General features: G+C 48.3%; 1 protein-coding gene and 1 long non-coding RNA gene across 7 annotated transcripts; one reads left to right on the plus strand and one right to left on the minus strand.

The window, feature by feature from the left end:
• Positions 1–256: 256 nt before the first annotated feature.
• On the plus strand, positions 257–23,691 carry cdc42bpb (CDC42 binding protein kinase beta (DMPK-like)). Of its 6 annotated transcripts, XM_028039634.1 has the most exons (40): positions 257–562; positions 3,147–3,238; positions 6,828–6,911; positions 6,989–7,084; positions 7,155–7,303; positions 7,389–7,482; positions 8,881–9,081; positions 9,907–10,155; positions 10,237–10,465; positions 10,553–10,660; positions 10,732–10,865; positions 11,099–11,341; positions 12,232–12,342; positions 12,414–12,667; positions 12,740–12,845; positions 12,918–13,042; positions 13,127–13,232; positions 13,428–13,490; positions 14,271–14,419; positions 14,508–14,605; positions 14,672–14,751; positions 14,842–14,886; positions 15,208–15,282; positions 15,360–15,431; positions 15,963–16,068; positions 16,156–16,292; positions 16,403–16,542; positions 16,617–16,698; positions 16,769–16,985; positions 17,613–17,675; positions 17,904–18,145; positions 18,216–18,570; positions 19,351–19,448; positions 19,524–19,608; positions 19,680–19,797; positions 20,340–20,457; positions 20,614–20,844; positions 21,331–21,439; positions 21,544–21,605; positions 22,751–23,691. In XM_028039634.1, exons 1-40 carry the CDS (start codon positions 394–396, stop codon positions 22,871–22,873), a joined length of 5,418 nt encoding a protein of 1,805 aa, XP_027895435.1. In that variant the 5' UTR covers positions 257–393; the 3' UTR covers positions 22,874–23,691. The 6 variants fall into 6 exon arrangements, with proteins under 6 accessions (XP_027895435.1, XP_027895440.1, XP_027895438.1 ...); XM_028039639.1 differs by lacking the exon at positions 20,614–20,844; XM_028039637.1 differs by lacking the exon at positions 14,842–14,886.
• Positions 23,020–25,161, minus strand: LOC114158290 (uncharacterized). Its single transcript, XR_003598380.1, has 2 exons — positions 23,266–25,161; positions 23,020–23,216 (listed from the first exon to the last, which is right to left on the minus strand). It is a non-coding gene; the product is annotated as an uncharacterized LOC114158290 (long non-coding RNA).
• Positions 25,162–25,539: the final 378 nt, after the last annotated feature.

Genomic DNA, 25,539 nt, shown 5'->3' on the forward strand with positions numbered 1-25,539 from the left:
CTCCTGGCTGCGTTCCCGGACTGATAGACCGACCGGGGGACATGGAGCTGCGGCGGTCAGCCTGAGAGTCGACGCTCTTACCGACGTCCCGATTTCTGAGCGGAAAGTCCAGATTTACCGGATTAAAGCCGATGTGCAGGGCGGACAGCCGCGGGCCTGCTGGCTGTTCGGTTCACGACGCGACAGGCCGGTTGTAACGGAGCGCAAGGCGGCCAAAACTCTACGACATCCCGGCGGCTCAAAATGTCGGGAATGTTTTCCCGGAGCTAACGGGCTAGCTGCTGCTAGCAGCCTCGGCAGGAAGCGGAGCCTCGGCGGCGGCGCAGATTCGGTGAGCGGGGCGGGCGGCGGCGGGAGTCGGATCGGGGGAGCGGAGCGTCCCAGCCGGGTAGGATGTCGGCTCAGGAGCGGCTGCGGCGGCTGGAGGAGCTGCTGCTGGAGCAGAAGGAGGCGGGATGCCTGAGCGTGGAGGCGCTGCTGGACCTGCTGCTCTGCCTCTACACCGAGTGCTCCAACTCCCCGCTGAAGAGGGAGAAGCACATCACCGAGTTCCTGAACTGGGGTAAGAACCGAGACCGGAACCGGCTCTTCTCACTGAACAGGTCTGGACCGGGAACATCTGAGGGGTGATGGATGATCTGGACGGGTTCTGCGGGGTTCTTCCGGTTAGGAAATGACAGGAGCTTTGATGGGAGCTCTGGAAACGATCAGGGATCTGTTCTGGGATCCCTGGGAAATCTGTGGGTGTGGTCCTGGGAGTAAGGAGCAGAAGAACCGCAACTGAGCCTCTAATGATGCCAAGAAGATCCAGAGGCCCTGATTTTATGAAGACAAGCTCTAATTCTTCATCTGGATTATTCCAGAAGGTCCAACAAGCTGAGGCCACAGATCAGGCTTTAACTGAGCCAGTACTGATTTCTGGTTTGCTTTAATCGACTGCAGGTCTCATTTTAAAGGGGCGGTGTCACGTTAAAATGCCATCAAAATCAAACCTGCAGTGTTGCTTTCTTCTATGCATGTTTGAGAAATCCTTAAATCTCCATGGCAACCATTCAGCTGTCCAAAACGCCTGGGTGGACCTAGCCCCGCCTTCAAGATGTAGCTCCTCCCCCTCTCAGCTCCTTTAGACTAGCCAGCAGCAATTAGCCACGAGCTGCTGAGCTCATTATAGGAGCTGCTGCTCAAAGCAACGCTGGTAAAAACGTTTAAAGAGTTAATAGAGGAGCCATGTTGGGATGACTTCCTGGAGGCGGAGCTTCAGAAAGAGCAGGAGATTTTAAAGAGACAGAGACCCAATTTCAAGGCATCATGTCATATTTGATGTATGTAGCGTTTTCTGACAACAGAAGGTAACAGTTTCTGAATTATGCTACAAAATGACACCATCTTTCTGAAAATCAGGTTGCTGCCCCTTTAAAGAGTTTAGAACATAAAAGTCAAATAATCTGCAGGTTTTGTGATTCAACAACATAAAAATGTAAGTTTTTCTGCCCATCGCCAATGAGAGGAGTTGGAGGGGAAGCGGGCTGACCTGGTCCGGGCCTGGTTCTGCTCACAGCCAGAACCAGGCCCGGCTGAGTGTGGAGGCTGCAGCTTCCTGGTGGCCCAGTTTGTCCTGGTTCAGTCTGTCCCTGTTTCAGAGCTTGTCCTGATTTAAATGACCTGGATCCAGGAGCTGCTTAAGGCTCAGATGCTCCGATCAGGTTCTGCTCGGCTCAATTCGGAGGTTTAATGTCCGTTTGAACGAAGCATGAAGACATCAGCAGAATAAATGGACGAAACGATGAGAGCTGCTGTAAAGCAGAACCAGACCTATTCAGAACCAGATTCAGAACTGTTATTATCTGTAGTGGATCCCTTCAGAACAAAGTCAAGTCAGATCCAGGCGTTAAGAGAGTAAAAAAAATTTTAGTAACACATTTGAGATGTTTGTTTTTTTAGGAAAATGAGAGATTTCCCAGGTGAATGAAGATTTATCAGATTTATATCATCCATTTTCTCCACACAGGGTCAAAAATAATATCAACACGTCTGATATTTATCTGCTCTTCATGGCTTTACTGGCACAGAAGGATTTTAATGGCAGTTTAGTGTTTTCAACAGATTTCTGGTTGGATTCAGAAACAAATTCCTCGTTTCCACTCAGTGGTACCGAACGGGTCGGTACGCTGTTTATGGTCTAGCTTTTTGATTGGAGGTGGGATGAATTCTCGTCACACTACAGATGTTGACTTACGAGAGATTGCATCATCTTAGAGGTTCTGGTGGTTCTGTGGACGGGTTGAGTGACGCCAGGAGCTCCGTCCTAACCGGACTGTACCGCTGTCAACTGAAACGAACCCAGTGTGGTACCGGACCGTCCGTTGCCGTACCGCTCAGTGGAAATGTCGGTCTGCGTCATCCCTTCCAGAACCGGGTTGGCTCTGTGTTTGGATCATCGTCTGCTCGGAACCTTTTGGTTGCCACACCATGATGCTTCCTCCAACGTGCTGGACCTCTGTCCAGGTCCAGGTTCTGGTCTCTCTCATCCTGGTTATCCAGTCATTTTGGGTCAAATTGTTGCTGTTCCAGCAGATCGCCGGTTCCAAACCTTCATCCAAACTGGCTTCAACATCAAACTTGTTGGACTTTTCTTAAAAACTGGGTCAGAATCCAACTGAGACATTTAACCAATTATTGATGTGGTGTATGTTTACATTTAAACATGAATCATTAAAGGCCCAGATTAACCCGACCTTCCTGCTGATGAAGAGTAGAAACGAGCTGCTGGTCGCCGGGGAAACGCAGACGTTTCTGAAAATGTCTTTAATCTGAAAACAAACTGAGGCTCCATCACTTGTTGCCATGGTGACGCCGCAGAAATCCTTCTCTGAAGGGGATAAAAACTCTGGATCTGGATCGGATCCGTCTGGGAAGTTCTCCAGAACCGGTCTGGGGTCCTGCCTGCGCCCGGTTCTGGTTCTGTGGTTTCTATTCTGGGCTCTGCTTCAGAGCGACCCAGATAAATCTGATCCCAGATCAGATGAATTAAAGATGCTTCAGGGCCGGCGGTCTGCGGGGCCCCAGCGCCTCCAGATCGGGTCGGTTCTGTTGGCCCGGTGTTCTCCAGAACCTCTGAGGTCCGACGTGTGTTTGTGTGTCTGCAGTGAAGCCGTTCACCAGCCGGGTGAAGGACATGCGGCTGAAGAGAGACGACTTCGAGATGCTGAAGGTGATCGGACGAGGAGCCTTCGGGGAGGTAGGACTCCTGATCCGGTTCTACTCTGGTCCGGTTCTGTACCTGTCCGGCTCTACTCTGATCCGGATCTGTCTGGAAGTTGATCCGGTTCTTTGGGTCTGGATAGAGATGGAAAGGAAAAATAAAAGAATGGGAGAATTTTTCTAATTTCCAGACTTTTTCTGTCCTGGTCTCTAAAGGTCGTCTCTTTCCTTCTGTGACCTTCATCCCTCCTTCATGTTTTTCTTTCACTCCTACATTCCTCCCTTACATACCTCCTTCTCTCCTTCCTTCCCTTCCCTTGCGTCTTTCTTTCAGTCTTGCTATTTTCCTTCCTTTCTCTTTTTCCTTCTTTCCTCTGTTTTTTGGAAGCATCCCTCTCTTCTGTCCTTGTTTCCTTTCCTTCCTCATCTTCTTTCTCTCTTCCTTGTGGCCTTTTATCTTTTCTTCGTTTTGCAAACTTCAAACTGAATATATAATTGTTAATAAATATAAATAACTGTATTTAAAAATGTTAACCAGAGGAATAAAAAAAATCTCTTTCCACTTCCTGATGAAAATCCTAAACTTCCTGAGTGGAAACAGTTTTAAAGCTGAAGCGCCGTTTTGGGTCTAAACCGGGTCAGAAGAACCCGGTTTAAAAGTGTTGGTCAGAACCCAGAACCTGGGTCCATGCGCTGCTGGTCAGGCTGGCTGGTGAACTTTGACCCCAGCATGATGTTGTTTGCTCTGGCTGCAGTGCAGCTGCTGTCAGTCGTAGCGCTGCGATAACGGGCCCAGTCAAAGTCCAGGTCCAGCAGGGAGCCTGGCCTCGGAGCATAAACACCCAGATGGTTCCGCTGCAGCTAAACAACCCGTTCAAGGTCACCGTTAATAAATGGGAATTTATTAACTTCTCTATTAACATAGATCATCATATGTCAGATTAAAACCAGCTGCTGTTGCTATGAGTTACGACTCTAAACGTCTGGTCTTCAATATGAAGTCATCCCGACGTTAGCGGGGATGCATCGAGTAAATTCAGCAGACATCAACATCCAGAGTTAATATTTCAACTGATAATTACAGACATTAAATATATTCCTCTATTCTGACCGACCTCCGACCTCTGCTTCAGTTAAACGCTCGCATCACTGTCACATGGCCAAACAAAGGTCACATGACCCAACAGAGGTCACATGGCCAAACAAAGGTCACATGACCCAACAGAGGTCACATGACCGACTCCCTCCCCATCGAAACACAAACGCAGATCGTTCTGGTTTGCCCTGTCAGACGATGTTGTGTGAAACATCACAGTAGATGAAAATGGAAAAATTCAAAATAACTTCCTCAATTATGTAAAAACATTTTTGTGCTCACTTGTAATTTTTTTGTGGCTTTTCTGGGAAAGAGTCGATGCTCTGAGAAGGAAATTTAAACACATTTACCAGATAAATTCAAACGTAGCGAAACGTCTCCAAACACTGGAGCCTTACCAGAGGCACCACACTGAAAAAATTCAAAGTTACTTAGCAACCTCTACTTCCTGTTTATCACAGCCATGTGAAGCTGTGATAACAAGGCAGGATTGATTTGCTCCAACCCAGAAAATGGAAACACAACATTTTCTGTTTTGCAACATTAAAAAAAAAATGCTCAAAATTTGCAGGAGAATTGGATGGAAACATGGCTACTGATTGGAATAAAATCAAAAAGTTGATTTAGCTGAAAACCGGTTGAACTTCAAATGAAGATAAATCTGAATGTCATCTGCGTACTGATGAATCAAGATGTTTTATTTCCCTCATAAGTCTGGGCAGATGCTGTTTGGCTCAGTTATTAGCATGTTAGCTTAGCAGCGAGGCGTTCTTGGGTTGCTGAGATGCTAGCAGCGTCCTGACTGCCTGGTTCTGGTGAGTCCTGGAGCGTAGAAAAGTCACTCTAGATCAGCAGGAAGTTGTCTGGATTCCCTCCTACAGGAAGTCCTTCCTCTTGGCTGTGGGACTTATTGTTTCCATCTCTGAATGACTCCGGGCTGGGATTGGTTCTGATCCGACTGGACTTGTGTTTCTGTCCGTTTCCAGGAGCCGAGCTCAGACGGAGGTCAAAACCTGTAACCAATAGTCACAGAGTTTCTAGAGCAGATCTGAATTTCCTTTGGGTTTGGATTTTATTCCAAATTCCTGAGAATAGGAAGGATGTGGACGGGATGAGATCCAGCAGGAAATGAGAGTTTCCTGCACTTCCTGTTCAGGCTGCAGCGTTCCTCCTTCGCTCGCAGGTTCCTCAGGAACGCTCGCATGAGCAACCAGCTGATCCACGCTGCTGCTGGTGTGTGTGTGTCTGCGCGCGCGTCGCCCACATACCAGAGGAAAGGTGTGCCGCAGCCACACCTGCCCGCCGCCTCGGGACTCAAACACTCGTAGCGCCGTGTTACTGTGCTTGTGGGGAACGTCCTGAACCTACGGCTTCGGGTCGGTCCTCACAAACACACGGGGAGCGGGCGTGGCCGGGCCCGCAGCCGTGATCAGGCAGGTATTCCAGGTGTGGCTGCTTTTGTTCAGCCAAAGCTCTTAAAGGTGCAGCTCTGCTCTGGAAGCTCAGTTTAATCCCTAAACAAACTCCATTAAAACTCCTTAATGGGGAAATGAAACCTGAAGCTGCCAAAGGTCAGAAAACAACATGAAGAACAGAAAATACAGTTTCAGTTTGCAGCATCAGCTCAGGTGATTACAAAACGGAACAATTTGGGTCGGGTATGGCGGTGGCAGGATGATGCTGTGGGGGAAACTGTTGAGTTGATAAATACAGAATAATCCTACGTTTTATTTCTTTCTTTAAGATAATCCTGCCTGGTTTTCAGGTTTCATGTTGAAAGAACAAAAATCAACAATCAAATCTTCTGGAAAAGTTAGAAGCTCTAGATGTGGTCAGTTGCTAAAAATTTTCAGCTAAAGTTTCTGATAGAAGATTTATTGGATTAATCTAAGGTTTGAACAAATGTGATCCATTTTCTATCACAAAATCTGATTTGTTCCGGGAGCGAAGTGTTTATGTCACATTTATCCGACTTTTACATTATAATTGCTGTTAGCTGTTAGCTTTCTTCCTTCGTCTGCTGACCATCCTTTCGCTCTGAACAACTTTACAATCCATCCAGAGTCGGCGGCCATCTTTAAACAGAACAGCACTGTACCGATTCATCAAATGGTTTTAGTTCCTCGATTATTAAAATTCCTCAAGGCAAATTATCTGCCTCAAAGCTTTATTAAATTATGTTTTACTATTTACTCCATGTTTTCAGGCCGGATGATTATTTGTGTTGTGCAAAACTCTCACATCCGCTGAAGAGTTAGAAAAGCTAACAGCTATTAGCATAACACAGAGCGAGCAAACAGCCTCTTTTGCCTCTTTTCCCCAGAAATGTTGAGTTTTCATCAAGCATCCAACACAAAGTCTATAAATGGTGAAAAGAGAGAGAGATCATTTATCAAGTTAACTGAAGATGAATGCATCAGTTTAATTTAATCATGGGAATAATTGATTGATTATTGATTACTAAAATAATCAGCTTGTGTTCTACTGAAGCTTTAATCTGGAACATCGTTGGCCGTGTTGACTCTCTCAGGTTGCCGTGGTGAAGATGAAGAACACGGAGCGCGTTTACGCCATGAAGATCCTGAACAAGTGGGAGATGCTGAAGAGAGCCGAGGTGAGTCCAGTCTTCCTCCTCTTCATCACATGTTGCCAACGTGTTGCCAACGTGTTGCCGGCGTCTCCTCTGTGCAGACGGCGTGTTTCCGGGAGGAACGGGACGTCCTGGTGAAAGGGGACAGTCAGTGGATCACCACTCTGCACTACGCCTTCCAGGATGACAACTTCCTGGTAGGTCCGGTGGATTCTGAACAGCCTGATGTTGCTGAGACTTGTTGACAGACCTGTTGCTGTGCTGCAGTACCTGGTGATGGACTACTACGTGGGCGGAGACCTGCTGACGCTGCTCAGTAAGTTTGAGGACCGTCTCCCTGAAGACATGGCCAGGTTCTACGTGGCAGAGATGGTTCTGGCCATCCACTCCATCCACCAGCAGCAGTACATCCACAGGTAGCTGCTGCCCATTGGAGGAATCGAATGCTGCCCCCTGGTGGAGCCTTCAGGCGTCGTAACAGTCTAAATGTTGCTTTTCCAGAGACATCAAACCGGACAACGTTCTGCTGGACGTCAACGGTCACATCCGGCTGGCCGACTTCGGCTCGTGTCTGCGGATGATGGAGGATGGAACGGTAAGCTACTTCCTGTCGCGCCTGGTTTACAGGAAGTAGGCACCTTTAGGTGAAGCGTTCTAATGTTAGGAAGGTAGAAGCTTAAATGTTGCCTTTAAGACCATCGTCAGTTTTCTTTGGTAGTGAATTCACTGCCGTCATTCTTTAGACCTCATGCTGACAAACTGTTCAATACTTCATCATAGCCTACAGCTGGTTGATACCTGGTGTCCACACGTCCTTAAAAAGTCTTAAATGTATGTATCTAATATTAAGGCCTTAAATTAAGACTGTTAATAGAAAACAACAAGTCGGCCTTAAATAATCACACGTCTTAAAATTTGTCTTGTTTGGACAGTTTAGTTTTTTTTCTTTCAGGCAAAAGTTTGAGTCGACATCTTTATTTCAGACAGTTGATGCTAATGCTAACTAGCGGCTAGGAACTGGCCAAGTGGACATTTGGAGACTCCGACTTCGTGAGGGACGGGGGGGAGATGGAGAGGACAAAGGGGATGTGGAGAACGGAGGGGAGACGGAGGAGACAGGGGGGACGTGGAGAACGGAGGGGAGACGGAGGAGACAGGGGGGACGTGGAGAACAGAGGGGAGACGGAGTGGACATTTATCGCCACTTTGCAGGTTGAAGTAGAAAGTCTTAAATTGAATTCATAACAATTTTAAAAAGCCTTAAAAACCTGCAAAAATATTTTAATAAGCAGGATAAATGTGGAATGCATGTGACTGGACTGAAATGATTTGTGAACTGAACTGAACTGAACTGGTCATGCATTCCACATTGTGAGGAATGAGACAAGACTCAGCAAGTTCCTATCTGAACAGGAGGAAAGCCTATCGCTCCACACAAACAGCAAACAGAAAAGATCCGGATGTTTAAATAAAATAAATTTAAATCAGATTTTAAATTGATCCCATCCTGATTCTGTTTATAAAACCCGATGGTGTTTCCAGGCCTGGTTTGGAGGAACCAACAGGTTCTGCCCAGGTTCTGGCAGTTTGTTCCTGATCCCAGGAGATTTTAATAAAGTCAACAGGAAGCCGATTCGTTTTTACAGTGAAGGGATTCACTCAGAGCAGGGACCTGGAAAGTCTGGGAACACCTGGAAACGCATTCCAGGATTCTCCATGACTGGAAATCAGAATTAAAAGAAGATTCAGTGTGGAAAAACGAAAAGATCCGGAAATATCTGGAAATATCCATCATTCCTTCCTCCCTCCCTCCCTTCCTTCCTCCTTTCCCTCCTTCCTTGTCTCCTGTAGCCTGATTCAGACCCGTATCGTTCTGATCGGGTCAGTTCGGTTGATTTCTCTGCAGCTGAACTTCAGAAAGAAAGAAAAGATGTAATTTAATTGTGACCCTTCAGAATAAAAGCCTGTGTATCCTGTTGCGTGTGCGCTGCAGGTGCAGTCGTCTGTTGCCGTGGGAACCCCGGACTACATTTCCCCAGAGATCCTGCAGGCGATGGAGGACGGGATGGGACGCTACGGGCCGGAGTGCGACTGGTGGTCGCTGGGCGTCTGCATGTACGAGATGCTGTACGGAGAGACGCCGTTCTACGCCGAGTCGCTGGTGGAGACCTACGGCAAGATCATGAACCACGAGGTCAGAACCGGAACCGGAACCAGAACCACTGAGCCGGCAGAGATCCAGGCAGAATGTTCCTGATGTCAGGACGTTTGTTTTGATCCAAACCTCAGAGGAGAAACTGACAAACTGAAGGAAATGAACAACGAGACACGGCTAGGATCCTTTCGTTACTGCACATCCTTCCTTCCTTCTTTCCTTCCTTCCTTCCTTCCTTCCTTCCCTACTTTTCTTTCCTTGCCTCCTCTCCTTCTTTCCTTGATACCTTTCCTTCTTCACTCCTTTCTCTGCTCTTTCTTTCTTTCTTTTTTCCGTCCTTGCCAACTTTCTGTTCTTCCTTTTTTACATTTCCTTCCTTCACAGCGAGCAAGATTTGTTCCAGCGACTAACTCGCTCGCTCTCTGGTTGCCTAGCAACAGGCTGTCTTGCGCAGCAGCAGCTTCAGGTTTCTCCATCGGGTCTAATAGCTGCTTAAAATAAAAACGGTGTGAAATGAAAGCTGGCTGAAACAGGAAGTGACACGCCACCAGTTTGGCTGGATGTCGGATATCTAAAAATAAAACTAATCAATAATAATTTGATAATTATTGATCTGTATCATGATTAGTATTGTGTTATTCAGCCATGTTGTCCAGCTCCATCTTCTACTCTTCCTTCCTTTGTGAACCCAGAATGTAATCAGATTACTCTGGCTGGAGTCTTGCTGCCGTTTCCAGGTTATGGTTCGTCTCCAGACTCCTGTCCTACTTCCTGTCCTCTAAATGGGAGCGTGTCCCTCAGTGGACGGACGTCTCTCTCTCTCTTTGCTCGTCCCCCGGTCCTGACTTCCTGTCTGGTTTCCAGGAGCGTTTCCAGTTCCCCTCCCATGTGGCCGACGTCTCTGAAGACGCCAAGGATCTGATCCAGCGGCTGCTCTGCTCCCGGGACCACCGGCTGGGCCTCAACGGCATCTCGGACTTCAAGGGCCACGCCTTCTTCAGCGCCATCGACTGGGAGAACATCCGCTCCGCCGAGGCGCCGTACATCCCCGACGTCTCCTCGCCCACTGACACCTCCAACTTCGACGTGGACGATGACGTCCTGAAGAACCCGGTGAGGCCCGTACCGCACCGGACCTGAATCAGAACCTGTAGTCATCCTCCGCTGCTCCTTCACGGCTCTGTTTGTCTTCAGGACATCGGACCGCCGGTGTCTCACACCGGCTTCACCGGCCAGCACCTCCCCTTCGTCGGCTTCACCTTCACCACCAACAGCTGCTTCTCGGACCGCAGCGCGGCCGGCCGGGCGGCACCGGGAGTCCGAACGGAGCCGGACTGCGGCGGCGGCTCGGAGGTGGAGGCGTTTGAGAAGAGGATCCGCCGCCTGGAGCAGGAGAAGCAGGAGCTCAACCGCAAACTGCAAGGTGAGCAAACGCCTGGGGAAGGAGCCGGCTGGTTCCGGTCCTGATCCGGTCCGTCTCTGACCCTGACCCGGTCCTCTGACCCCTCAGAGTCCACCCAGGCCCTCCAGGCTCCGGCGCGGGGAGGAACTCTGGCCCGGGACAAAGAGATCAAGAAGCTGAACGAGGAAATCGACCGGCTCAAGAAGAAGCTGGCAGGTCAGTGAGTCGGTCCGGTTCCGGCCTCTGTCGGCCTGGTACCAATCCTGACCCGTTCTGTTATGTGGCAGACTCTGATAGGCTGGAGCACCAGCTGGAGGAGGCCGTCACGCTCAGGCAGGACTACGAAAGCTCCGCCTCCAAGATGAAGGCCGTGGAGAAGCAGGTGAAATCCCTGAGGCAGGAGAAGGACGACATCCACAAGGTAAGCGTCCCCCTGTCCCCTCCGTCTCCCCTCCGTTCTCCGCGTCCTCCCTGCCCCCTCCGTCTCCCCTCCATTCTCCACGTCCCCCCTGTTCCCTCCGTCTCCCCTCCGTTCTCCACGTCCCCCCTGTCTCCTCCGTCTCCCCTCCGTTCTCCACGTCCCCTTTGTCCTCTCCATCTCCCCCCCGTCCCTCACGAAGTCGGAGTCTCCAAACCTCCTCTCCCTCCGAGCAGCAACTGGCCGACTCTCTGGAGCGTCTGCGCAGCCAGACCAAGGAGCTGAAGGAGGCGCACTCCCAGAGGAAGCTGGCCCTGCAGGAGTTCTCGGAGCTGTCGGAGCGGATGGCCGAGCTGCGCTCCTCCAAGCAGCGCCTGTCCCGCCAGCTGAGGGACAAGGAGGAGGAGATGGACGCGCTCATGCAGAAGATGGACGCCCTGAGACAGGAGATCCGCAAGACAGAGAAGAACCGCAAGGAGGTGAGGAAGGCTCAATGAAACTCTTGAAAATAAAAGACTTATTACTAGAGAAGCTTCCTGCAGATTGCCAGGAAAACTTGGGACTCTTAAAGTCTAATTTAGTGTCATATTGGTAAATGTTGCTGTTGACACTGAAAGTGAAATCCTGAATTAGCTCTGGCCATCACACTCTCCACTTCTTACTGACAAACACAACACTTCGTCTACACAACCCTGCTCTGTTTGATTAGTAGAATTAATTGGAATTGATTGAAATCTTTCTTGGTAATAATCTGGTTTATCTTTGAGTTTTCAGTCATATTTCTTGGTGTTCAAATTCATTTTCAGACCAAATATGACAAAAGATTGATCGTCTTTAAGCTTCAGTTACTTTCCACGGCCACCAGAGGGAGACATACTTCATTCATTTCCACATTGAAGGGACTTTTCTGTTGAACTTTGACATCTGAAGTGTTAAATATTGTGAGAATATTTTTGTCCCACGTCAGAAAGTGAAACTCTCATTCATCCCACACTCTGACACATTTCCAGCCTTTATTTCTTATCACTTTCATAATTCTGACTTACAGGAAATGAAAAGCCAGAATTTAGTGTCTCAGAAAATTACAATACCACAGATTAAAGTCAAAGTACTTTAAAAAATCTGGGAACCTGTCTGGGAACAACCAGTTTCTGTAGCAACGACCTTTTGTGTCTTTTTCTCCTCCAGCCAGCCCATATTAATAATAACATTATTATTATTATGGGTTTTAAGGAATGTCTGTGAGCCACAATCATCAAAATGACACAAACTATTGAAGTCTTCCAGATATTCCTGTATTTATTCTTATTCATGTTTTACTCCTTTAGCAGCTATCCTTTCACAATAAAAGCCTATGTTTGTGTGCCAGCTGGAGGCTCAGCTGGACGAGGCGAAGGCGGAGGCATCGAAGGAGAGGAAGCTGAGGGAGAACAGTGAAGTTTACTCCAAACAGCTGGAGACGGAGCTGCAGAGCCTGAAGGTGGGACCAGAACTGGAACCAGAACCAGAGAGTTCCCTGCAGCAGCCCAGTCACTGTGGTTCTGTTTGCAGTCCCAGCAGGGCCGAGGAGCTGCGGGCGGCGGCGGCGGAGCCGTGGAGTCCCAGCAGGAGCTGTCCCGGCTGAAGGCGGAGCTGGATAAGAAGGTTCTGTTCTACGAGGAGGAGCTGCTCCGGAAGGACTCGGCCCACTCCGGCGAGATCAAAACGCTCCGCAAGGACCTGCAGGAGTCAGAGGGGGCGCTGCTCACCGCCAACAAGGAGCTGCTGCAGCTCAGGGACAAGCTGGACAAAGCCAACAGGAACAGGTGAGTTCCGCAGACCGGACCGGGTCGGGACGGGACCGGGTTCTGACCCGGTGTGTGTGTGTGGCTCTACAGGCAGAACGAGATGGAAGACATCATCGCTGCGCTGAAGGAGAAAATCGAGCGAGAGAAGAGCATGCTGACTGAAGAGAACCGCAAGCTAACGACCGAGAATGACAGGGTGAGCCGACCCGTCCAGAACCAGAGAGTGTTAATGTGAGAAATGCCGATCTAATCGGATCTCCTCCTGCAGCTGTGTTCGTTCGTGGAAACCCTGACGGCTAACAACCAGCAGCTGGAGGACGACCTGCATTACCTGTCCTCCAAGAAGGAGAGCGTGGCGCACTGGGAGGCTCAGATCGCAGAGATCATCCAGTGGTGATTGGCTGACCCATCAGAACCGCCTCCTACGGCCACCAGGGGGCGCCGCGCGCTCACAGCTGCTGCTTCCTCTCTGCTCAGGGTCAGCGATGAGAAGGACGCCCGCGGCTACCTGCAGGCGCTGGCTACCAAGATGACGGAGGAGCTGGAGACGCTGCGCAGCTCCAGCCTGGGAGCCCGACCTCTGGTAACCCAAACTCCCTCAGAACCTGGTCAGGTCTCTGGTTCCTGGGAACCTTCAGCACCGGCCCTCGTTTTAAAAGCTTAAACATGTTCCCTTCAGCAACAGAGAGGCTTTTATTGTGAAGGAGTGTGTTAATGTTGCGGTCCGACCCGTTGTAGCTCCTCAGTGTTGGTTCTGTTTTCTGACTCGCTCTGGCAGCCTGAGTCAGGAGTGGCCACGCCCCCTAGGAAGCCCTGGCCTCCTATTGGTGGAGACAGGATGGTGAGTGTTGGGCCATGAAGGAGTCGCTCCGCCTCATCTGTAGGACGTTTGCATGGCTAGCAGCATGTGGACCATCAACAGAACCAGTTCAAGGTTCTGGACCCGACTGAAGGAGTTCCTGAACTGGAACTGATCCAGGATCATTCCAGTTCTGGGCACCATTTGTTCTGCTAGCTCCAGCTAATGCTAAAGTAGATGGGCCAACATAGCATTAAGCTAACTCTAAAGAACTACATCAATATGTTATTTAGCTGAACCTAATGCTAATTGATTACACAACACAGTATTTAGCTGAAGCTAATGCTGAAGAGCTACTTCACCATGGTTTCTAGCTAAGGTAAATGCTAACATGCTGTGCCAATGTGGTATTCAGCTGAAGCTAACACTAAACAGGAATATAAACGACTTAACTACTTCAAAGCTTCAAAACAGATAAACTTTATTCAACTGAAACTTTACAAAACAGCGACATAAATTAGTAAATTAGCGCTTTAGATTTAATATAGTGGAAGCTAAGCGCGCTAGGCTACTGAAGGTTGCTGGTTTGAAGACGTTGCTGTTAGTATTTGGTTTTAAAGTTTCTGGTTGTTTGAAATCAGGGTCAGAGTGAAATCAGTGATTTTTATGAAGCGTTTTCGATCTTCCTGTCCTGAAACGTGTTCATCACATGCTTCCTCACTGTGTGCTTCATGGGCTGCTCTTACTGGCTGCTGTTCTGTGCTCATGATGCAGCTGCTGCAGTTTCATCCTGCTGTGTTCGGTTCCTCCGTCCCGCTGCAGGACCCGCTGTGGAAGGTCCGCCGCAGCCAGAAGCTGGACATGTCGGCCCGTCTGGAGCTGCAGTCAGCTCTGGACGCCGAGCTGAAGGCCAAGCAGATGGTCCAGGAGGAGCTGCGCAAAGTCAAGGCTGCCAACATCAACCTGGAGAGGTCAGGGGTCACTTCGGCTGAGGCTTAGAAGGGAATGTTGTGTTGCTAGGCACTGCCGCCTCATACACCTTTGTCTGTCCGCCCGCAGTAAGCTGAAGGAGTCCGAGGAGAAGAGGCAGGAGGTGGTGGAGCAGGTGGAGGGTCTGAAGAAGGAGGTGGAGGAGAGCCGCTCCCGCTCCGACAAAGGTCAGGAATCTGTCCTGGACGCCGACCCAGACCCGGTTCTGTGTTTAACTCGTTGTGTCTCTGCAGGCCTGAAGCTCCCAGACTTCCAGGACTCCATGTTCGATTACTTCAACACGTCTCCTCTGGTTCCGGACCTCACCTTCAGGGTGAGTTTGCTCGCCACCCTCTGACCAATCACAGCGCCAGCAGGTCTGATGACTAAATGACTGTTGCTTGTGTCTCTCTGTGACCTGGAGGCGTCACTTTGCTCCGCCTCCTCACTGCTCGCCCTTTGGGAAGAAGTAAGTTTTTCCCGGCAGGTCCCTCGGCGTTCCTCCACCCATCCCAACGGTCCTCCATCGCCCCCTAGTGGTCACATCTAACCTCAATCATAGCTGCTCACTAATGACATGGAAGACCTCAGAGTGGACACACCCACTTCACATAGTCCCTCCCACTGATTAAGCCCCTCCCACACATGAAGGTCCTCGTAGCTGTGTTCTCGTCTTCGTCTCTGTGGATTCGTCTTCATCAGCCTGTAGTCGGAGCAGAACGATCAGAACCAAAGTCCTGATCAACTGGAACCGCTCTCACGACTGAAACTCATTCTCTGTCGTTTTCAGACGGGAGATTTAGACTCCACCCCCGAGAAGTCGCTCCCCACGCCGCCTTCCCGATCCTCCGCCTCTGAGACTGAGGTCATCCACCCACAGTTCCAGCATCTGGAGGTTTGTGGTTGTAGAAGTTTGTTTACCGGCTCGGTTTGTGTCAACAGGACGGAAAAACGGCGTCAGTTCCCGAAAGCCCCTCCCCCATCTTACAGAGCTCAGCGCTGGCTACACTCAAGGTACGCCGCCGCCTCTGATTGGTTTCTAACGACTCAACTCAAACTCAGTCAGTCAGACTTTGTTTGTAATTTAAGTTGGTTTTGATCAGGTTTTGTTTCCTGAGATTTGAGGCTGTTTTGTTCATTTCCGCCTCTGAATGGAGTTTCATCACCAGGAGGTTCATAGATAAAATATATCATAACACTGAAACAGTCTGGATCATTTTTCTTTCAACCTGTTCTTCAGGAAACTCTCACATCTCTTCTTCGTTCACCAGGTGTTCCTCAGGGCTCTACTCTCAGGAATCTCATCTTTGAATTCCATCTTTTGTAGATAAATCACATTTCACTCTTTGCTGGTGACATTTAGATTTATTTTCCCAAAAACCAAGAACCCTTGTCTTTCTGAAACATTTATTGATTTGTCTTAATGACACTAATCCAGATTTTTGCGATTGTTTGAACCGCTCTAAATGATTACAGTAAAATCTGGATCAGGTTTTTCTGGTTAAAACTCTTTGACTCTTTATGAAATGTTTCCTGTGTTTCCAGCCCAAAGCTCACCAGCTGAGCATCAAAACGTTCTCCAGCCCCACGCTCTGCTCCCACTGCACCTCCCTGATGGTGGGCCTCAGTCGCCAGGGATACGCCTGCGAAGGTAAACGTTTCTGCGGTTTCATCCGGTGCAGAATCTGCTTGGTGTGTTGCTCGTCTCGGTATTGATGGGTTCTCCATGCATCTCCAGTCTGCTCCTTTATCTGCCATGTGGCCTGTAAAGAGCACGCCCCCCTGCTGTGCCCCATCCCGGCGGATCAGGCCAAGAGGCCGCAGGGCATCGACGTCCAGAGGGGCATCGGCACCGCCTACAAGGGCTACGTCCGGGTAAGGCTGCTGGCCTCCAGCAGAGCGGCTCTTCACTTCTTCGTCTTCTCCTGAGGTTCAGACGAAGCGGCCATGGCTTCAGATTCTCTTGCTCCGTTTTGTTGTTTCAGATCCCGAAGCCCAGCGGCGTGAAGAAGGGCTGGCAGCGAGCGTTTGCTGTGGTGTCGGACTGCAAACTGTTTCTCTACGACATTCCAGAGGGGAAGTCCACCCAGCCGGGCGTGGTGGCCAGTCTGGTCCTGGACCTCAGGTGAACTCAGGGCCAGAAGGTTAATCACTGGAAGATGGATGTCCGTGTTTATTTAATGTTGGGGTTTGTTTCAGAGATGAAGATCTGTCCGTCAGCTCTGTGTTGGCGTCTGACGTAATCCACGCTACCAGGAAGGACATCCCCTGCATCTTCAGGGTAGGAAACCCCGCCTCCTGCGGCGCTCGGCCTCCTACCGGGCGCCGCATCCTAACTGTCGCTGATGCAGGTGACGTCGTCGCAGCTGAGCTCGCAGTTCTCCTCGGTGTCGCTGCTGGTGCTGGCGGAGAGCGAGGAGGAGAAGAAGAAGTGGGTCCGGGTTCTGGAAAGTCTGCAGAACATCCTGACCAAGAACCAGCTGAAGAACCAGCAGGTCCACATCCTGCATGAGGCTTACGACGCCTCGCTGCCCCTCATCAAGACGGCACTGTGCGCCGCTGTCCTGGGTCAGTACCGGCCACGGTCAGAACCACGGGTCTGTGGTTCTGTTCTGGTCACTCAGTTCTTTTTCAGTCTGGTTATGGACTTTTCCTCTTGTTAAACCACAAATTTTTGTTTTCTTGGCCTTTTGTGTTTACAAATACAAAATATTCAAAGTATTGCATTATTTGGTCCAAAACATTTATAAAAAACATTTTTTACTAATAAAAATCTGAGAAATTGTCCTTTAATTATTAGTTTTAATTATCTGAACTTTAGTACCTGAAGTCTGAATTAAAGTTTCTTTTTATGCTGATGACATGTTACTGTAATAAAACAGGAATAAAGTAATAAAACAATAAAGTCATTAACAAAATTGTAAAAATATGAGAAGCCGTGATAAGCTACAATAGTTGTATCAACAGGATAAAGTCATAATAGTTATTAAAGTATAAGAATAAAGTTGTAAAACCCTGAATAAAGTAACTGCAGTATTCTAAATATGAAGTTTCTCTTTATGCTGATGACATTTTGCTGTTTATTCAAAATCCCCAAATTTCTTTGCTACAAGGTAGTAAAAGTTTGATATATAAACTAAATAAACTAAATCTTTCTTCAGATCTTTGGTCCATTTCTGTGTTTTCTCTGTGCAGATCGGGAGAGGATCGCTCTGGGAACAGAAGACGGGTTGTTCATCGTCGAGGTTACAAGAGACGGTGAGTCAGAGACGGACCGTCGTTTCAGAAATGCAGCAAAAAACAGAACATGAAGAAACTTTAGAGCAGAAACCAGGAGAAACCAGAACTGGGTCGGATTCTGACATCCAGAGCTTAGAACCGAACAGAACCAGCAACGGAACCCCGAGGGGCTTTGGGAGGCGGGTTCTGATGGTCCTGTCTGTGTTGCAGTTGGGTCGGGTTCTGATGGTTCTGTCTGTGTTGCAGTCATCGTCCGGGCCGCTGACAGTAAGAAGGTTTATCAGATCGAACTCATTCCCAAGGAGAAGATGGTGGCTCTGCTGTGCGGCCGGAACCGGCAGGTCCACCTTTACCCGTCGGGGGTTCTGGATGGGGCGGAGTCGTCCTTCGACACCAAGCTGGCAGAGACCAAGAACTGCCAGGTTCTGACCACCGGGCTGCTCCGACCCGGAGGCCCCGCCTGCCTGCTGGCCGCCGCCAAGCGCCAGGTCAGAGACGTCAACGCCGCCGGCCCAGTCCGGTCCGGCCCGGTTCTAAACCCTTGGTTCCGCCCCGCAGGTCCAGTGCTACGAGATCAGCCGGGCGAAGCCGTACCACAAGAAGCTGTGGGAGGTTCAGGCGCCGGGCACGGTCCAGTGGCTGGGCATGCTGCGGGACCGGCTGTGCGTGGGATACTCGTCCGGCTTCGCCCTGCTGGCGCTGCAGGGCGAGTCGTCGCCCATCAGCCTGGTGAACCCGGCCGACCCGTCCCTGGCCTTCCTGGCCCAGCAGCCCATGGACGCGCTGCACGCCCTGGAGGTCGGCGCCGCCGAGGTTCTGCTCTGCTTCAGCCAACTGGGCCTCTATGTGGACGGGCAGGGCCGGCGCTCCCGGACCCAGGAGCTGATGTGGCCCGCGGCGCCGCTGGCCTGCTGTAGGTCACCCTGATGGTGATGGTGATGATGATGTCACCAGAACTACTGATGTTGTTACGAGAAACCATTATGTTGCTGTTTTCAGACCATTTTCCAGTAATTTAACAGTAATAGCATAATAATAATAACATTATCAAAGATCAATAAACTTTAAATTATGACGAATTTTTAATACTTTAAAGATTCAAAGTAAATAAACAAACTGAATGATGAAGCTCCTGGAAACAGTTTTATCCTAAGAACAAACGACCAAATCACCAAACTAAAGACTTTATCATCCAGGTAGAAAAATGATAAATGAATCAAATGGAAATTATTGATCTGGTTGTAATTCATCATGCTGTTAATTGATTTATTGCTTTTTGTAACAGGCCTGTTGCTGCTCTTACTGATAAAACCCGTTAAAATATTAATAGCTGTGTGCTTCCAATAAGTAAAATGAAATATTAATGAACATCTTTTCACATCCATCCGTTCCTCCAGCAGTTCAGAATCGATTTTCTGACGATAATTTAGAAATATTGGCAAGTCATTGTGCAGCATACTGACTGTAAATATGATTTCTGCTGGACAGCAGCTTCACGTTTAAATGTTCACACATAAAAAGATTAAAAGTTACAAAATAACTAATAATACACGGCACAGGACTATAACAGGAAGTTCTTTGCAGTTATTAGAAACAAGAATACTGTGATCCTGTGCAGCAGAGTGAGAATCAGTGAGACATGGTGGTGGGGGTATCATGCTGTGGGATCGTTTCATTTATCTTTGATCTTTAGGTTCGAACTCGTCCCACCTGACGGTTTACAGCGAGTACGGAGTGGACGTGTTCGACATCCACACCACCGAATGGGTCCAGACCATCTCCCTGCGCAAGGTAACCAATCAGAGCTCGGCTTAGCCAGCCAATCAGGGCTCAGCCAATCAGCGCTGACCGTGTCTCTCTCCCCAGTTCCGCCCCCTGAACGCTGAAGGAACGCTGAACCTGCTGAGCTCAGAGCCGCCTCGCCTGGTTTACTTCAGCAACGCCTCATCAGGTACAAACACAGAACCAGAACCTGGACCGGGACCGGAACCGGAACCGGCTGACGGTTCTCTGTCTTGGCAGAGGGAGACCTCACCATCCCGGAGACGTCGGACCGCAGCAGGAAGCTGATGGTTCGGACTCGCAGCAAGAGGAAGTTCCTGTTTAAGGTTCCAGAAGAGGAGCGGCTCCAGCAGAGGAGGTGAGTTGGATCCTCAGAACCGGGAAAAGCTTGAATTAATTGATTGATTGATTGATTGATTGATTGATTAGTTCCCTCTGATGTTCTCTGTCTGCACCAAGTGTTGAGCTGTAATCTGGCAAAATGGTCGTCAGGTTTTTCCATCATTTAATTAAAAACTGACAGTATGGAGTTAAAGCCACGGCAGCAATTAGTGAGCTACAGAGAAACTTCCTCTGCTGTGATTTCATCACCGTTCAGAAAATGAACGAGTGAGGAAGATGATCGTATTTAAGCCCCGCCCCTCTGCTTCCTGTTAAGTTGATGGTATTTAAGCTCTGCCCCTCTGCTTCCTGTTAAGCTGATCGTATTTAAGCTCCGCCCCTCTGCTTCCTGTTAAGCTGGTCGTATTTAAGCCCCGCCCCTCTGCTTCCTGTTAAGCTGGTCGTATTTAAGCCCCGCCCCTCTGCTTCCTGTTAAGCTGGTCGTATTTAAGCCCCGCCCCTCTGCTTCCTGTTAAGCTGGTCGTATTTAAGCTCCGCCCCTCTGCTTCCTGTCGTCAGGGAGATGCTGAGGGACCCGGAGCTCCGATCCAAGATGATTTCCAACCCGACCAACTTCAACCACGTGGCCCACATGGGACCGGGAGACGGCATGCAGGTCCTGATGGACCTCCCCCTGGTAACACCTCTTCCTCCTCTTTCTCCTCTTCTTCCTCCTCCTCCTCCTCTTCCTCCCTGCATGGCATGTTCTCCTCTCACAGCTCTGGTCATCACTGACTCCTCCTCTCTTCTTTCCTTCCTCCTCTTCCTCGTCCTCCTCTTCCTCTCTGTTCAGGTCGGTGACCTCACCTCCCTCTCTCCCTCCCCGTCTCCTTCTCCCTCCTCTTCTTCCTCCCGTCACACCCTCATCTCCCCCCCCTCCAACTTTGAGCACATCTATCACATGACGTCGGCATCGGCCGGCGCCTTCTTGCAGAAGGAGGCCTCCTCTTCCTCCTCCTCCCAGCAGAGCCTCCTGCAGCCTTCCTCCTCCTCCTCCTCTCCCTCCATCTCCTCTCTGGGAAGGGTAGGCAGCTGCTCTCTTTCTCCTGCAGCTTCAGGAAAACAACAAACTCAGATTTCCTACTGATTGAAGGTGACTTGAACGCAGCGGCCTGATTTGTACCTGCTGCAGCGTTCGCTGGGTCGCCGTAGCAACAGGGTCGAAGGACTGAGCTGTGCTCCGGTTCTGAACCTGTTCACCTCAAAACGACCCAGAATTTGGTTCATCTGTTTTTCAAATTTATGGGATTTAAAAATGTACATATTTTACTTAATTTGGCCAATTAAAGCTGAGTTTAATAGAATAAAATGATTTTAACAGAAAGATTTTATCAAAACATTAATGTCGCTGAAATATAAAAATCCATGGAAACAGATCAAATTGTTGCGATTTTGTTGCTTTTATATTTAAATCTTATTTTTACTCTGCTCCAGCAGCACCAGATTAATAATCCAGATTATTAATATTTAACTGATCGCTGTCTGGTCGGTTCTTTGGTTCTATGTTCAGAGTGTGATGCCCTCCGCCCAGGACGACCCAATCAGAGACAAGCCCCGCCCACTGTCCAGCATCTCCCGGCAACACAGGAGCAAGTCGCACATCACGCGCACGGCTTCAGGTGAAAACCTGCCGGGTTGGCCCGGCAACACAAAGTAAAATAATAACCAGGAGTTGCGTTGCTCAGCTGTGCTGCGTTGCTCATGTTTGTGTTTGTTGGTCCAGATTTTAGTTCCGGAGCTTCAACACGCGGCGCCTGTGAGCCGGACCTGGACCTGGACCGAGAGGTAAAACACCGCCGGCTTCCTTTAAAGGCGGGGGTGTCCAAAGTGTGGCTCGTGGGCCATTTGTGGCCCTCTGAAGGGTTTTAAGTGGCCCAACAAAACATCTGTTTTTAATTGTTTAGGATGAGATTTTCAGACAAAATGTCGGACACAACAATTTATTTATTAATCAGGTTTCACAAACACCCAGCAACCTTTCCTCAAAAGTTTATTTTCTCTGAGTTAGTTGATTAGTACAGGAAGTAGTTTAGAAGACAGAGTTTACTCCAAAACAGAAACAATCAAACCAAAAACTTAGGAAACTGGAATCCTCTCCTGTAACAGTGCAGACGTCCAAGACATTGTTTATGTTTTTTATATTCTGTGATTTTCAGTTTTGGGCACTAAAAAGTTAACTCCGCTAGCCTAGCCTAAAGCACTAGCCGTAAACATTAGCTCCTCTTTTGGTATATTTTTGGAAAAGTGACTCAGTTGCTCATACCTTGTATTTGGATCTGGTTTTTATATTTTAGTAACTTTTGCCCCTTTGCAGAACAATAACGTCTGTTTCTATTCTACATATTATTTAGTGGAAGATATTGTGCCAAATTTAACCCACCATGTGTCACTGACAAATGAGTTCCAGCATATCGCCCTCTACAGGATCAGATCTGTCATTACACGCCTACAGGAAGTGGTTCTTTGCTCTTTCACTCCTGGTTTCAGTTTTTTAGCTGTTCAGTTTTGCTAACTCTGTTGCTAATTTAGCATAATTAACTACAGTAAACATGAAGGACATCAGGAGATTTTAAACTGTTGCATTCTGGGTAGAAAACATGACAGGAAATGGAACTGCTGCACACAGATTTCAAAATAAGAGCATGAATATAAACTTTATTCAAAGTTTACAAAACTTTAAAATTTATCTGGAAAAATTAATTTACATAAAGCTAAGTGAATGTTTTCAAAGTTAGCAAAACCGCTAGAGCGCTAAGCTAAAAAGTGACGTTAGCGGGTTAGCGGTAGAGTGTCCATTTCTAAAACTCAGTTTATTATTGAGTGAATTTTTCCTGTGATGATTTTGTGCCTCATGGCTGAAAGTTTGTACACCCTGATTCTCACATTCCCTCCATTTACACTCTCTCTCTCTCTCGCCCTCGCTCGCCCAGCCGGACTCGGACTCCACCAAGCACTCGACCCCCTCCAACAGCTCCAACCCCAGCAGCCCCCCCAGCCCCAACTCCCCCCACCGCAGCCAGCTCACCCTGGACGGCCTGGAACTGGAGCCCTAAGCCCCGCCCCTTGCACACGTTAGTCCCCACCCACCCCCATGTATGTTGGGGGCGGGGCTTGTCGAACAGACTGAAGACTGGGAGTTTAGCTTTTACTTTGAGGATTTTATCATGAAAGAGTGAGTCTGAGGTTGCTGCTGCTTTTACCTGCTGGGTAGCCCCGCCCCTTCCCCGGTTTTACCTGGATGGATTTTACCTGCTGGGTAGCCCCGCCCCTTCCCTGGTTTTACCTGGATGGATTTTACCTGCTGGGTAGCCCCGCCCCTTCCCCGGTTTTACCTGGATGGATTTTACCTGCTGGGTAGCCCCGCCCCTTCCCTGGTTTTACCTGGATGGATTTTACCTGCTGGGTAGCCCCGCCCCTTCCCCGGTTTTACCTGGATGGATTTTACCTGCTGGGTAGCCCCGCCCCCTGCCCCGGTTCGACGGCCCTGGGACCAGTCACTTCTTGTTCTTCCTCTTCTGTATTAAAAACACTTTCCATGCGTTAGCCGCTCAGACGGACGGGAGGTCTCACTCTGAGGAAAAAAAGAAAAACACTGTATTAATTATTTTAAAGTTTTGTTAAGCTTGCACATCATCATCATCATCGTCGTTGTTGTAGGAGAAAAATAATTTTGATTTGTAAATGATGATCTTTACTCTTCCCCCCCTCACCACCTTTAATCTGACTCCGCCCTCTGGCTTCGGACAGGTATTGGGGGCGGAGTCACACCTGGACAATACTGCTTTTACTTCTTCCAGAATCAGTTAAAGAATATTTGTAATGATGAAATGTTTAGCAGCCAAAAACCACAATAAAGAACCAGAGAGTCTGAGTGAGTCTCACCTGTACAGGTAACCTATCCGTCAGAAACATTTAGAAACAAACTACTCTGCACCTGAAAAACAGAGGATGATCAGGGAGATGGTCTAGTTAAAGTATTTACACCTGCAGGATTACTGGAACCTGTCTGACAACACGAAGTAGGCTGGAAGACCTGAGGAGGAAACGGATCGCTCCGTTTCTAAACTTCTGGGATTCAGGAGAAAATTTTAAAACTTTTACGGCTTTTATTTTCTTATTTATTCCTAAAGCCTTAAATTAAGACCTAAAACTCCAATTATATTTCATAATTATGACATAAAACTCGTAATTACAACTTTTACTTTGGTAATCACTACATGAGAACTTGTAGGCAGGTTTTTCTGTTGGGATTTTATTTTTTAATTCTTGGCATAGATGGGTTTCCATATTAAACCATTCATCTTCCCGACCCATCTCCGTTAAGGTCAGAGGTCACAATTCAACAAGAGAGAGACTGAGGAAAAATATCAATCAAAACGCTCGAAACGTGAAGAAAGTTTAGTGGAAGGAGAAAAGGTGAGGAAATATCCCACTGCTTGTTTTAAACATCAGAACTGTCTCACCTGGACTGAACAGAACCAGAACCGGACAGCTGCTGGGTTAGGATCAAAGTCAAGTTTTCATTTTGTCTGGAGGTTGATGGAGGAAGAGTGGAAACGACCGGAGATGATCTGGGTCGCCATGTCGCCTGCTGATTCTGGTTCCGGTCCACCAGGTCTACCAGAACATCTCAGAACTTCGTTCTGCTGACGGGTTTTATGGAGATCCTGGTTTAATTTTCATCTTCTGAACGAAAGGTGAGATAAAAACCTGAAGCTCATTGTGTCAGCAGCTGTCAGGCTGAGCTTCCTCTGTGCTTTTTCTGGAAAGTTGAGTGGAAGGAAAACAAAGGTCTAAAGCAGGATCGACTTCAGTGTTAAGTTAATTTCTTGGTTTAGATGACAAAAAAATGTTTATCACATTTTTTAAGATTCACAAAATAACAGCAAGCAGATTAATTTCCATTTGTTCCACTTCCTGTTGTAAAAATGGTCACTTCCTCTTCCATGTTTATTTTCCTGTTTTGTGTAACAAATTATTTTTTTTCTGTGAACTGATGAGATTCTGAAACTTTTCAGATCATTTGGTGATTAAAAAAGGTTTTTGCACAAACCGAAACATTTTTGTCACGAAGAGTTCAGGAGTTGAATAAAAGCAGGAAACACTGTCTTGTTGCCATGGCGACGCTGCATTTTTCCTTTGTGGTTTCAGGTCAGGCATCAATGATTAATTTGGCCCTGAGTCGTGTCTGACAGGCACGTTAATCATTGATGAGGCCGTTTGTTTAGTCAGCAGGAGGCGACCAATCAGAGCGTCCATCTGGGACTGGAAGCGACAGGCCAGCCAATCAGAGCGGAGCGGGAACCGGGTCAGACGGCGAGTCGCTAACGCAGAGCTGCTGGTAGGAAAGATGACAATAAATGATCAAATTTAGATTTCATTGGAAGCTTTCCTTCAGTTTTTAACTTTTTATTTTCATCTGAACTCCGTTTGACCTTGACAGCCGACATCCGTTCACACACACACCTTCACACACACCTTCACACACACACAGTTTGTGGTCTGTGTGTGAAAAGCACACAGACCATGTTTAATCTGCAGCGGATTTGAATAAAAACGCTGCAGGTTTGCGGCGGCAGGAAACGGTTCAGCAGAAGTTCAACTGACTTCTCCATCAGATCGGTGACGTCTCTTTAATTTAGTCAGAATCATCCTGATGTTTGTTGCAACATGTAGATTTTCATCACTTTTTGAAATATTGTAATTTTAGTTCATTAAA

Source organism: Xiphophorus couchianus, chromosome 15 (assembly GCF_001444195.1).
Source record: "Xiphophorus couchianus chromosome 15, X_couchianus-1.0, whole genome shotgun sequence".
Classification (NCBI taxonomy): Eukaryota; Metazoa; Chordata; class Actinopteri; order Cyprinodontiformes; family Poeciliidae; genus Xiphophorus; species Xiphophorus couchianus.